At 40.7% G+C, this 13,230-nt stretch overlaps 1 protein-coding gene across 4 annotated transcripts in view; it reads left to right on the top strand.

The window, feature by feature from the left end:
• Positions 1-13,230, top strand: part of prmt3 (protein arginine methyltransferase 3) — a 34,940-nt gene that overhangs the window by 15,450 nt on the left and 6,260 nt on the right. For 2 of the 4 annotated variants that reach the window (XM_027011155.3, XM_035526384.2), the window contains exons 11-15: positions 2,344-2,422; positions 6,041-6,228; positions 7,728-7,814; positions 11,627-11,677; positions 12,699-12,786. In XM_027011155.3, the coding sequence (XP_026866956.3) occupies positions 2,344-2,422; positions 6,041-6,228; positions 7,728-7,814; positions 11,627-11,677; positions 12,699-12,786 (493 nt within the window). The other 2 variants (XM_081710097.1, XM_081710096.1) reach the window with 2 other exon arrangements.

Genomic DNA, 13,230 nt, shown 5'->3' with positions numbered 1-13,230 from the left:
AAGTAAAAAGGTGTAAGCAGCATGTCATTTTAAGCCTTTCATTGTTGATTATTCAGATTACATTCATGTTATTAAAGTGGGAATTTTAAAAAGAACTTCAAACATTTGACATGAAAGCTTTTGAGAGAGGGGAACACGCATGTGACTAACTTTTAATATGTGATTATTGATCATTAATCCAACATGATGCATTACAGAGAGGGTAACTATCTGTACCTGCAGCCTGATAATCTGTTAATGATCAGAGTAATTGAGGAATCGGAATAGAATACATCCATGTATATCCCTCAGTCGGAATAGACGACTGAAGCCATTCAGAATACAATTTATGTCTGATAGAACGAGGTGGGTAATCCTGTGAATAATCCATTCAACAGAGAATAATAGCCATGTAAACACCTGTATCATTGATTACATTCGGAAACTGAATACAGCAGGGCAGGAGCCAAGAACTTGTCTGCAGAAGAGACGAAGTTTATGCTTCTAACTTTAGAAGACAAATAGTTACAGGCCCTAAAGCTGGCAATATTGAGCTGTTCAGACAAGACATAATTATTGGGCAACTATTAGTGTGTAGAATTATTATGTAACTAAATGAAAAATGGAAATTCTCATAACAGTTGTTTTTCATCTATTAAAGTGAGATTAATAAACAAACAACTCCATTCACAAAAACATTTGACATTAAAAAAAACAAAAAACAAAACAGTGACCAATATAGCCACCCTTCTTTTCAATAACAGTCATAAGCTTTCCATTCATGGAGTCTCAGTTTCTTAATGTGTTGACGATCAGCTTTTTTGTGCAGCAGCAACTACAGCCTCCCAGACACTGACAGCCAGAGAACTGTATTGTTTTCCTTCACCATAAATCTCCCAATTAAGAAGGGCCCACAAGTTCTCAATAAGGTTTAGGTCAGGTGAGGAAGGGGGCCATGTCATTTATTCTTTCATCTTTAAGGCCTTTACTGGCTAGCCACACAGTGGTGTACTTCGATGCATGCCGTGGAGCATTGGCCTGCATAAAAATCATGGTCTTCTTGAAAGATGCAGACTTTTTCCTATACCACTGCTTGAAGAAAGTATCTTCTAAAATTGGCAGTAGGTTTGGTAGTTGATTTTGAGTCCATCTTCAACCGGAAAAGGTCCAACTAGCTCATCTTTAATAATAGCAGCCCATAGCAGTATGCCACCTCCACCTTGCTGCCGTCTTAGTCGAAGTGGATTCAGCTTGTTATGATCCAGCCATGGGCCCATCCATCTGGTCTGTCGAGAGTCACTCTTGTCTCATCAGTCCATAAAACCTTTGAAAAATCTGTCTTGGCCCAGTCTTGACGTTTTACCTTATGTGTCTTGTTCAGTGGTGGTTGGGGTTCAGCCTTCCTTACCTTGGCCATGTCTCTGAGTACTGAACACCTTGTACTTCTGGGCACTCCAGGTATGTTGCAGTTCTGGAATATGACAGCAGTTGAGGATGATTGGTTCCTGGTCGCTTAATGTTTGATTCTTAAATCTTTGGCAGTTAATTTGTGTCTGTTTTTCTCAACACATTTCTTGCGACCCTATTGACTATTTGCAACAAAATGTTTAATGGTTCAGCCCAATATCTTAGCATTTTTATGTTAGCAAAGAGTGCTGCATCCCTCTGAAAGACTTTTTACAATTTTTTTACTTTTCAGAGTTTAAATCAATTTTTTTTTGGCCCATTTTCCTGAGGAATAGAAGCTGTCTAATAATTATGCACACCTTGATATATGGTGTTATCCTTAGACCAAACCCTCCCTCATTACACAAATACGCATCATCTGATATGCTTAAATCTAATAAGGATTCAAGTTATACTGCTTGGAGTTGGAAAATATGTTGAAAAATGATGAAATGGTCAAAAACCTCTCTTGCCTAATAACTGTGTACATGTTGCAGAACATGTTGTCAACCTTTTGCTCCTTCTTTAATAAGTACATATGAAGTGTTTTCCTGAGTCTGCTATAATCTCTAATTAAAAACATGTGCACCAACTGAAAACTAGGGTAACATACTGCTGCTGAGCTCTGAGTGTTGCTCTGTGTGTGCATGTAAGTTTGGATCTGATTACTTGCAATGTGCATGTGAACAGAAATCTTCATCAAATTGTTTGGTAACGTGCTATTAATCAGTCTTAATCTTTAATCGGAGCGAATTTAATCAGATTGAGACAAATCTTTGTAAAGTAAACCAGTGTAATTCATTAGCATTATAATTGAATAATTAATTAGTAATCTTCAGTTGAAAATATACTGATTTTCCCCACACTGGGAGTGTGATCATTTGATCTCCATAGTGCTTTTTCATTTGATCTCCATAGGGCTACTTCCTCCTGTTTGAGTCCATGTTGGATTCGGTGTTGTATGCCAGAGATCGGTACCTTGCAGATGGCGGTTCAGGTGAGTGTCAGGTATTTTGTTGTTGCTGTTGTGGATTTTTTGTTTGTTTGTTTGTTTGGTTTTAATTAGCATGGCTATTTTATCTTACTCTGCAAATGCCTTAAGCAGTTCCCCCAGCTGAATTGATTTGTGCTGATTTAAACATTTTTAATTCTTTCAGAGGCTAAATATGCTACTAAAATTCTTGAATATACAAGAACTACTATGAAAAAGTATGTACTATGCAGTTTGCAAAATGCTTGCAAGCTTTCAGCCTTCCTGGTATTGCCAAAACATTGCCGATCTAGTGTGTAAATCAGAGTGATGGGTATGCTGAACAGTGTTCAAACTCTCATCAGTATGTGAGACAGCAAGTGGCGTTTTGAATGTGACAGCGAGAGTGGTGTATGTGTGTGTGTGTGTGTGTGTGTGTGTGTGCGCGTGCGTGCGTGCGTGCGTGCGTGCGTACATTCGCTGCAGACTGGCACAGTGATTGGTGAGTGGCAGGTGTCTGGAGAGAGGTTCCACTTCCTGATCTTTACTGCCTCACAGGGACCAGAGAGAGGTCACTCCTCTGGTGGCAGGGAGTCTTAGAGAGAGTAAAAGAAACGGAAGAGGAGAAAAGAGGCGAAGGAGCCGTTTTGGATGGAGTGGAAACAGTGTGGAGAGACATGGGAAGCTGGAAACAGTGCAGGAGAATGGGCTGCAGTGAGGTGCAGCACAGACGTCCCGAGACGGGCAGCAGGGAGAGTCCTACTCTGCTCCACCTGCAGGGCTGGTGGCAGCCTCCATCGGGCTCAAGCATATGACATCATGGGCTTTCTCCTCTGGCAACTTCAATGCATGTCTGGGTAGCATTAGTTACTTCTGTCCTGCTCCAGCCACCTCCCCCTCCCTCTCTTATGGTACCAGATCTGAACCTCTGTCTCCATTTCTCCCTCTCTCCTCCCTTCCTCTGATCATTAACCTCTCTTCATCTGTCCACATCATTTGCCCCTCAATGGTGAAGGATTTTTTTTTTTTTCTTTTCTTACCAAACCCTCTGCAGGCCATCGGGGAGGGGGGTGCAGGGGTGACAAATGGGTCTTGTGCATCGAGTCGAGAAGGACACAGATGTCAAAGCTATGAATCTTGGGACATGGGCTCTGCATCCCTCTTGCTCACTCCCCATGCTGGTGTGGGACAGTCACAATCCTGCTCACTCAGCATTCACTTTACCTACTTACTCCTAACGCTGGGCATCACGACACGATATATTACAACGCCCAACAGTTATGTAAATACATTTTATTAAGATGAGTGTTACTAAAAATACTATTATTATTATTAACAATAATATATGAATAAATATCAAATAAAGACCATTAGCAATCAAGATTGCAAATTAAACTATATAGAGAAAACAAAAGAAAGGTTAAAGAAAAGAATTCCTTGAACACAATAACGTCTAACCTCCCACTAGTAGAAAAGGATTTAGCTAAGAATATTATAATTCATAAATGTTAACTGGAAGTTATTATAACTATTATAACTTGCAGTTATATCTTGAACATTTTGCCACATATGTTTACTCAAATTTCACCTTTAAATTTTAAGAGGCTGCCTTGTTTTTTCCTATAGATTAATGTGTGGAATTTTTTTCTTAAAGCCACCAGCTTTTTTTTTTTTTTTTTTGGCTTTATGAGGTGCCTCCTGCTGGATGTTTTAAATACTGCTCTTAACCTCGAATCCATCAGTGGGTAAAGAAAATGAAATCTTCATAAATATTGATGCAGCCATGACTGTATTGATTGACATTTCAGTAAGAGTGTATTCACGACATATTGATATTTTGAGTGATATTTGAAATTTTGTACAGTCCTACTCCCCCCCCCCCCAAAAAAAATCACATAACGTGTGTGTTTGGGAGTATATAGATGGGCTTTCTTTCACATTTACAAAAAGATAAAAATATGAATGAGATTGTCTTTCGTATGGTTATGCATATAATTGAGGTAACGTATACATGTATTTTTTACACCTTGAGTGTATAAAGTAATGAACGCCAACCACGTAATGGATAGATTCAACCCTGTATTTGTTCTTAACAGAGTACCATTTACAGCTATTTTGTCATCTGTCCATGGCGGTTACTTGTTTTTGTCAGGTGAAATAGTCATGTGACCTTTGGCCTCTTATCCCACCATTTATGCAAGAAAAACCTTTGGTCATCCTTTTGTCTTTATCCAAATCTTTCCACCTTGTCCAAGCATTTATTTTATATACTTTTTTTTTTTTTTTAATTCTGTCTTTTCCATTCAGATTTTGAATGCACATTTTTTATTAAAACTTTGAGTAAAAGAGGTGGATGGAAAACCCATTGGTGTAGCACTTTGCCCTGCACTGTTTCTGTCTGTCTTGAGGGTGAGTTGCTGTTGAGAATTTTTAACTGTGAGCATACCCCAGCACTACACCCACACCGTTTAAACGCACAACACCAGTCCAGTTTTCAGAGGTTGTACATTATTATGGTTATATTATGTACGAATTAATGTTCTTCATTTGTGCCAAAGCCTGAGGCCCAATTTTTGTTTTGTTTGGAGTGTGTGTATGTGAGAGAGTCAGTGACTTGGGCCTTCATTAGCTATGTAAGTGGGGGGGCGCTGGTGCTGTACCATTATCCAAACTCTGTAGCCTCAGAGCAGGAGGGGAGCCTAGTGCAGAGTGCTTTTCTTATTGCCAGCCATAAAAAAGCATTTTAAAACTGATGAATATACAGAGATCTTTTATGATTATAACCAGCCATTGAATTCAGATTTTTGTAGCCAGAAGCTGTTTGGCCTGTTTGGGTTTTAAGCAGAAGGGTACATTGTGTTTGCAAAAATAGGTGTCAAATGGTAAAAGTTGATTGGATGGTTGGATAATTGGGACAGTCATGTGGCTTTCCATGACATGATAAATGTTCTCATTACCATGCATTCACATAACGGATGGGATGTTAAACACCCCTCCCTAAAGTCACTGTTTGCCAGTTGTTTCATCCTATATGGCTAAGATCAGACAGTGATGTGATTGTAGTTAGTTTTATGTAACTAGTGTGTTGATTTGGTAATAAAAACTGCTTCATTTCATGTTAGACTAGGTTTTTCTTGTCTTATCTTAAGCCTAGCCCTAAACTGCAAAGACTTCCACATTTGTTATTTTTTGGTTTTTATCATCAGGGAATTGACTCAGAATTTCAGCTACAGTTTAGCATGGCACATTAACATTATAAATCTTAAAATGTACAAATTCTTAAATGGATGGAGATTATGTACAGAAGTATTGTGCAAAAGCTCTTTCTGCATGTTGCATATAGCCAGAAATATTGCTTGGGTTTAGTGCTTATATAGCTATTCTTTAAAAAGCTGCTATATACTAAAGCAAACTGGGCAAGGTTCTCTTTATCATAGCACTATAACCATTTTAAATGTCCACAATCAGAAGAGAATTTAATGCATGCTATATCTTTAATAGTCATTAGTTATCGTCAGGACAGTTGTATTTAAAGTTGTTTCTTAGTAAAACATGTTCCTTTAGTCTTTCTCCTGGAAACTGTTGGAACAGAGTGCTTTTGAAAATGCTGACCAGTGACCTGGGTGTGTTCTCTTGTCTTCTCAGTTTACCCTGACTGCTGTAGCATAAGTTTAGCAGCAGTGGGCGACACCGAGAAACACCGTGACCGCATTGCATTCTGGGACAACGTGTATGGCTTTAAGATGGAGTGCATGAAGAACTCGGTGCTTCCTGAGGCGGTGGTGGAGGTCTTGAAGCCCGAGACACTAATCTCAGAGCCAGCAGTCATTCAGGTGAGAAAGGGACAGAGGCAGCCCGGTCCTACTCATTCTTTCAGCCAGAGCTGAATGTAAAGGAGGTAAGGACACATCCAGCCACATCAGTGCTAGCTTATTTGGCATTTAATTTATTCTACAGACATTCCATATTTTTTGCCCTGCAACCCTAAACACCAATTTCCTCCCATTGTGAGCTGCTGGGAGTACAACTGCAACGATGTCTCGTTAGAATGGTGTAGCTGTTACCCAGCCTGAGTTCACTAAAATCCACAGCACCTAAAACTGAGCTCACTAAATCTATATACCCTGGTTAATACCTAATGAAGATGCAGAAGTGCCACTGCACATGTCCGCTTTGCTTGCTGTTCACACTTCTTGCGCCATTGTCCCTGGAAACCATGTACTTTGACCCCAGAGCTGAGGTGGTGCTGTAGGATGATGGGGCTCAAGCCTGAAGCTGTCCTCTCCTGTACAGTAAACAAAGGAAACTGTCCCAGATTTAAACACCCACTCACACAGACATCATGGAGCTGATTAGAAGGCAAATGCTGTTGACCAGTGAGGAAGTTGAGAACGCGGTGGCCCTTTTGCCGTATAAACACTACATGAACACAGCATGGTGAATTGTGTGCTTTTCAACAATTGATCAACTGACTCATTTTTTACTTTCGATTATCAAAACATTTACATGCTTTGGTGCGATACCTTTTCCTTACTACCTGTCAGACGTCCTGTCCAATGAACAGTTTAGGTGAGTCTGCATCACCAAATGGACATTTCAGTTTGAGTGGTACGGGCCTTGAAAGCAGTCTCCAAGCCTGACCATTTCATCTGCAATTACATCACTCGCATTGCGTCCTATGGCACATTTGCATACACAGTAGGTATGAACCAGACTTAGATCTGCACCACCTAAACCTGAGCTCACACTCTACATGAACTAAACCTGTGCTCCGTTAAGTCACCACCTACAATGGAGCACATTAAACCAGAACCACCTAAAACCAAGATCTAAAAAAAAAACCACTAGCTGAAAGACCTTAATAAATCAACACCACCTACAACTGAGTTCATAAATCAGCACCACCTAAAACTGAGAATTAAATCTACAGGAACTAAATTGTGCTCATTAAGTCAATACACTTAAAACAGAGCTTACCTTTTTACCTTGAAAACCAAAAAAGTGAACTCGATGAGGCTGGCTGTGTGCTGAGAAACTGCATACATGCCAGACAATTGTTTCACAGATCAAGTCTATTAACATCCTTACCTGTGGTCAGGTGTTCAGAAAATGAACACACTCTTGCATGGAATCCCATTAAAAGAGCAACACAAATTGTTACTTCTCTTTCCGTGTTCTAAACATGGACACTTGTGTTTAAACATCCAGATAAATCCCAATTCAGTTGTCTATTCAGATACGTCATTGGAAGGTGAGTAAATGCAAAACTCACCTTGATCTGAATTTGCTTAGGACTTGGTTGGTAGGTGTGTGTTTTTGTGTCTGTGTCTAGACATTAGACTGTAATGATGTGACCATTTCTGAGCTGGAGTTTACTGCAGAATTCACCCTGAAGATAACAGCCAGCACACACTGCACTGTGAGTAAAATCTGCTACACCCACACACGAGAATGTAAGCCATGTTTAGCTAGACTAAACACAGAAGCCGCTGTTCTACAAGCTAATCAAGGTTGTCAGGTGTGAAGATTAATTAGGGGTGGGGAGATGGATGAGGTCGTTGATTGGCTGGGATGGGTCAGGTGGCTCAGACACCTGGATGATTGATAGGCAGCCTGCTTTCCTGCAGGTGAATGTAACAGCAGACATCAGGAGAATTTGCTAGTTTTTACTCGCTACTTTATAAACTTCATAAACTTCTTTGTGCATGTCTGCAGGAAACTGTTGTTTGAATGTGTAAATCTGGTGCATTTGTGGTACTGGTAAAGAAATATAAGATAATCTATGTGGGGAAAGAAGTCTGATGTTTGTCATTGTAGAGAGTGTGTGTGTGAGCAAATGTGAGGAAGCGACAGTGTAAGTGACAAAAACGATGCCTGTGGAATAACGAGTCTAATTTTTCTTTCCTTTCCCATTTCGTGGGGCTTTTGTATGGTCACACTCCTATCTTTGCGGCGCGTATATTGTTTTTATGGATTAATCAATACTGCGTTATTATCTCTTTCCCCCTTTTGGACTCGCACTGGATTAAATGGAGTTTGTAAACATCCTCTCATTTTTCTGTCTCTCTCTAGTAATGGAAAACGCCCCTTTTCGACTTGCTTTGGCTCAGAACACGTGTAACCTATTTTCTATATTTGGAAAGCACTTAGGTAGGGACAGCGTATTGGTTCCTTCCACTGCCACTTTTACAGGGCAAAATTATTCTGATAAACGTAAATGGGATTCTGCGCAATATTTTGTACTGTCTCAAATGGGGAATTATCAAGGCACCCCGAAAACGCTGCCGTTGCCGTGATGGAGCGCATGCTTTTATTCTCCCGCCGACAGTCCATTCATCACATCAGGCTGCCTAACCTTGCATTAAATGAACAGCGCAACCCCACGCTCTCGTGCTTCGCGGATGGAAGACAAATAACGCTCGCTCTCCCCGTTGCGCCAGTCGTAACCCTGTCTCTTGCACTCTCACTCCCCCCCCCCTCTCTCTCTCTCTCATTGTCACTCACTCTCTCACACGTGTACACACACACACACAGCGTGAAATACAGCACTCCTTTGGAACTGTTTGTTTAAAAATCTGTTGACTGATATTAAATCAACGTTGATTCCAGCTGCGTGCTGCCGTACGGAATGTAAACAATGCGTTTCCCTTAACTGTGGGAGATGGCGAACATTTACTTCTTAAATTCTTGAAGTGTTTCTAGCTCCGTTTAATAACCGTCCTTCTGGCTGCGTTTACTTTTGTTGTTATATATGCGAACGTGTACGCTTATACCAGCGCGCGTGTGGTCCTGCCTTTCAAATTAAAATGTATTTGCTCGCTTCCAATGCGGCGGAACGTACACCGAGAGGTCCACTGGAATTACGCGCTGGGAATTTTGGCAGCATTGGCGGGGTGTGGCGTGGCGTGGCGTGGCATTCGCCGCGCAGTAACAGGGGACACCGGGGCTGGAGGGGGGGAGGACGCGGGGTGGCCGAGTGTGACCGAGTGTGACTGCTTGCACGCGTGAATAAACCCCATCAAAAGCGCATTAGCCCGCCCTCTTCTGCAGCTCGCGCTGCATAATTGTATCTGGCTACACCACGCACTGTTCCGACATGATAGCGCTGGAAAGGGCTCGATGATGAATTGCTCCCCCGTTGGTGTTAGCGATGATGATAATTATTAATTTTCCCCGCTCCCGTTTCTGGGGAACTGCTACGCGAGTCCGCGCGCCGCCTCCTGGGCCGGCAAACTCTCCACTCTCATCACTTATCCTCGACATATCCCACGCTTGAAGCCCGGGCTCTTTGATGAGAATAAAAAGGACTATTTAAATTATCCTGTGCTTTTCGTTCGCTTATTTTGTTCCATCGCATTGTCCGCTTGCACTCCGTCTGCTGAGCTGCTTCTTCGCTCTGAACCGTATTTGCTTCTTTTTGCTGAGACTTTGATTCAAGTGACCTTACAGGCTAATGAAAATGACTCGGTATTATCTCCCCGACGATTTTTTTTTTAAATATCACTTTTCTCAAGCAGTTCTCAATTTTTAATGACAAGTTATAAGAATTTATTTTTAACTGGGGATTTATAAGTGAAGTCTCTCTTCCAGGTAGCCAAGCTTTTCCCGTCTAGTTTTATTGTTCACATTACAAGTGTTTTTTACCCTCAAATCTAGTTTAAGCATGGACATTGACGGAGTACTTGAGGCTTATTGTAAAATTCAACCCCTGTCTCTCACACCCCATCACACTGTTGATTTCTCTCACTTTCTTGTTTTCTTGTTCTAACCCTTCTCTGCCCTCTCCCAAAAAATTAATTGGCTCAATCAATCTTGTTTATGGGCTGTTGATCTTTCCTTCAGAATAGTGTGACTCTTCCTAAGACACATGAAGAGCAATTAAGCCTTATTGTCTAATTACTGTTCTGTTTAATGTCCAGTACTGTTCATTAAAATGTAGAATTGTATTGATCTGACATTTTTTCCATCAGCCTCTTAACTGGCTTTTTCAGTCTTGGTCTGTCTGCACTGATGGGGTTTAAGTTTAAACAGTTCATCAGTTGTATTTTTAGACATGTATTTGTGGAGATTAACATAGACTTTAAACTAGACTCTTTTTAAAAAGTCTGTGGAGTCTAGCAGGCAGGGACAGGCTGCAATGTGACTGTCCTGAAGTGAGCCACTTAATTGTTATCCAATTAATCAATAGCGTTCCAGGCAAATTTACATTGTTTTATTGTACAGTTTTGTATGTAAAGTGGGCATTACTATTAATCCTTACTGTAAAATGCAGCTGTTGCAAATGATTACGCTAGTTTTTGCTATTCAGGAAGAGTGTAGTCTTGAGAGAATTCTTGTCAGATGCAAGTTTCTCATTTTCCTGTGTGCTTCTGTCCTTTCTGCTCTTTCTGTGTTAATAGCACACTTGATCCCTGTCTTCTTTCTATCATTTGTTCCTTCATTTGTTCTTTCTTGCTCTCTTTCTTTGTCACTTTCTGTCCATCTCTCTGTCTCTCTCCTGTTTTTCTGTTCTTGCGTTCATTGATTATGGTCTTTGTCAGAGAATGCCAGCTCTCCTGTTGTCAGCTGTGTCAGGATTAAAAGCTATTAGTTCTGCATCATTGCCACTGCGACTGTGCTTTTGAGATTGATAGAATTGCTCCTACATCACAGGGGGCAGGTAATAGGAGAAAACACATAATTTGTACTCATTCTACCTTTAAATTATTTTTTAAATGTATATATTTTTTGTGTGTGTATGAATGCAAATTCAAATAAAAACAAGACGGGACAAAGTGGTACTTTTCCCATGTTATTTTGTTAACTCATTTAAATAAGGGTTCATGACACATTTTTGAATAAAGGACTTCTGACAGATAATACAAATGATTTTTGAAATCATAATGCAACATTTTGATTTTAGTGTGTATAAATGTTTGTTAATTCATCGTCCACCTTTTTAATTTAGATGCTTTTAGATTTTAAAATTGTGTTTGAAACTGTTTTAGATGACATTACAGTATAATTGTTGAGCTAAATAAGCTAAATAATAGCTAAATTCAATATATATATATATATATATATAATATAAGTAGGCTGTTAACACTAAACTGCCCTTCTCCACACATACACACACCTTGCAAATAGGCATGCTTTTCTAATGCTTTGCTAATTACTTTCCCAGCAGCTCTGGACAAGCACGAACATTCTGAATTTGTGTCAGGTTTTAATGTCTCTCATATTTTATTCCAGGCTGTGGTGGGCTATTTTGACGTTTTCTTTGGCAGAGGCTGTGGGAGCAAGGTGAGCGTCAGCACCGTGTGCTTGCACGGCAAACCAATTACGCTCTCGCTTTGCCATGCTTTAAGCCTGGGGCCATGGCGACGCAGCTAGCGCCCACTCTTACACACCGCTGACATAAGCATTCGCCGTCCTCCAGTGACCAAACGGAACAAGAATAAAAAATGGGCAATTTGTGAGAGAGAGTGAGAGAGTGAGAGAGAGAGAGAGAGAGAGAGAGGAGAAAAAAAGTGGGGGGGGGCACTTTCACAGCGTCTTTTATTTTTTGCTATACACTGCTAACTTTGAAAATGAGGTTTTAAATGTTTTTCCATTTTTATCACGACCCACTAGTATACAAAGGAGTTTCCTGTTGTTGCTTACTTCAGAAAGAGACAGTGTTGACAGTTAGTGCTCCAGTGAAGAAAGAAAACTGCTAACGGCAAGAAGCCGTGAGATTTTGCATACCATGTTCAAGTTTGGCTATATCGTACACTAACATTTTCTTAGCGCTTGGGTAATAAATGTCTGCCTTAATAGCAGAGTCGTGTGACTGTGGCTAAGGAAATGTGCATTTCACCCTCATCTGAGCCCTCAGCACAGGCTGAGTGGAGCGTCAGTACTGCTATAGTGAACAGAATATAACACCACGTAAAAAAGACGTGTTAAATGGTTCATAGCCTGCTGCTTTGCCCTGTCAGTATCTTGAGCCTATTCCTATAATCCCCTAAACAGACATACCTGGTTCACTCATAAATGGGAGGAATAATTAACTTAATGAATGAACTTAATAAGGGTGTGGTGCTAGCTCCTTCTTCCCTGCCATCACAGAGGAAATATAAATTTCCTTTAAACAAAAAACAAGCAAAGCATCAGTGTAGTATTATGGCGTGTGAGTTTTGTAGTATTAAGACTTGTGAGTTTAATCTGGGTCATGTCTGTTCAGTGCGAATGTCTTCAGTGTCTTACAATGTAACCAAATTCTGAAGTAAGAAGAATGGCTGGGGTTGGATGGTAATTAATCCAGTCATGTGTCTGATCCCAGATGATGTTCTCCACTGGCCCGCACTGCACCAAGACCCACTGGAAACAGACTGTCTTCCTGCTGGAGAAGCCCTTCCCAGTCCAGACAGGTGGGCTCCACGCAAAAATGTGTGCATTAAAGGAATACATCAACCTGATGATGCCACTGGTGAATGGAAGATACAAGAAACCAGTTAGCATCCCATAAATGAAGGCATACTAACTGGTGCAGAATTGCCCTAGCTGTGTGATGTATTCTCTAAATACATATGCATACATTTTATTGAGTTTTCTACACACATACATACTTGTTTGTGTGTCTCTGCTCACTTTTGCCTGTGCGTACATGCATGCGTGCGTGTGTGATTATGACTGAGAGGTGTATCTTATCTGTGTGTTGTGAGAGGTGGGTGGGTTATCTGTCAGTGATTGAGTGGCAGATGGGTGATTGAAACCTCCTTTTTTCTCAGACCACATAAACACCTGGTAAAACGTATCGTTTTCTTTCCCTTGTCAGATCATCAGGAGTATGTTCATATCTCAGCATTAACTGT

Source organism: Electrophorus electricus, chromosome 3, assembly GCF_041902795.1.
Source record: "Electrophorus electricus isolate QZ-2024a chromosome 3, ASM4190279v1, whole genome shotgun sequence".
NCBI lineage: Eukaryota > Metazoa > Chordata > Actinopteri > Gymnotiformes > Gymnotidae > Electrophorus > Electrophorus electricus.
The sequence above is the reverse complement of the archived record's forward strand: the minus strand, read 5'-3'. Positions and strand labels throughout refer to the sequence as shown.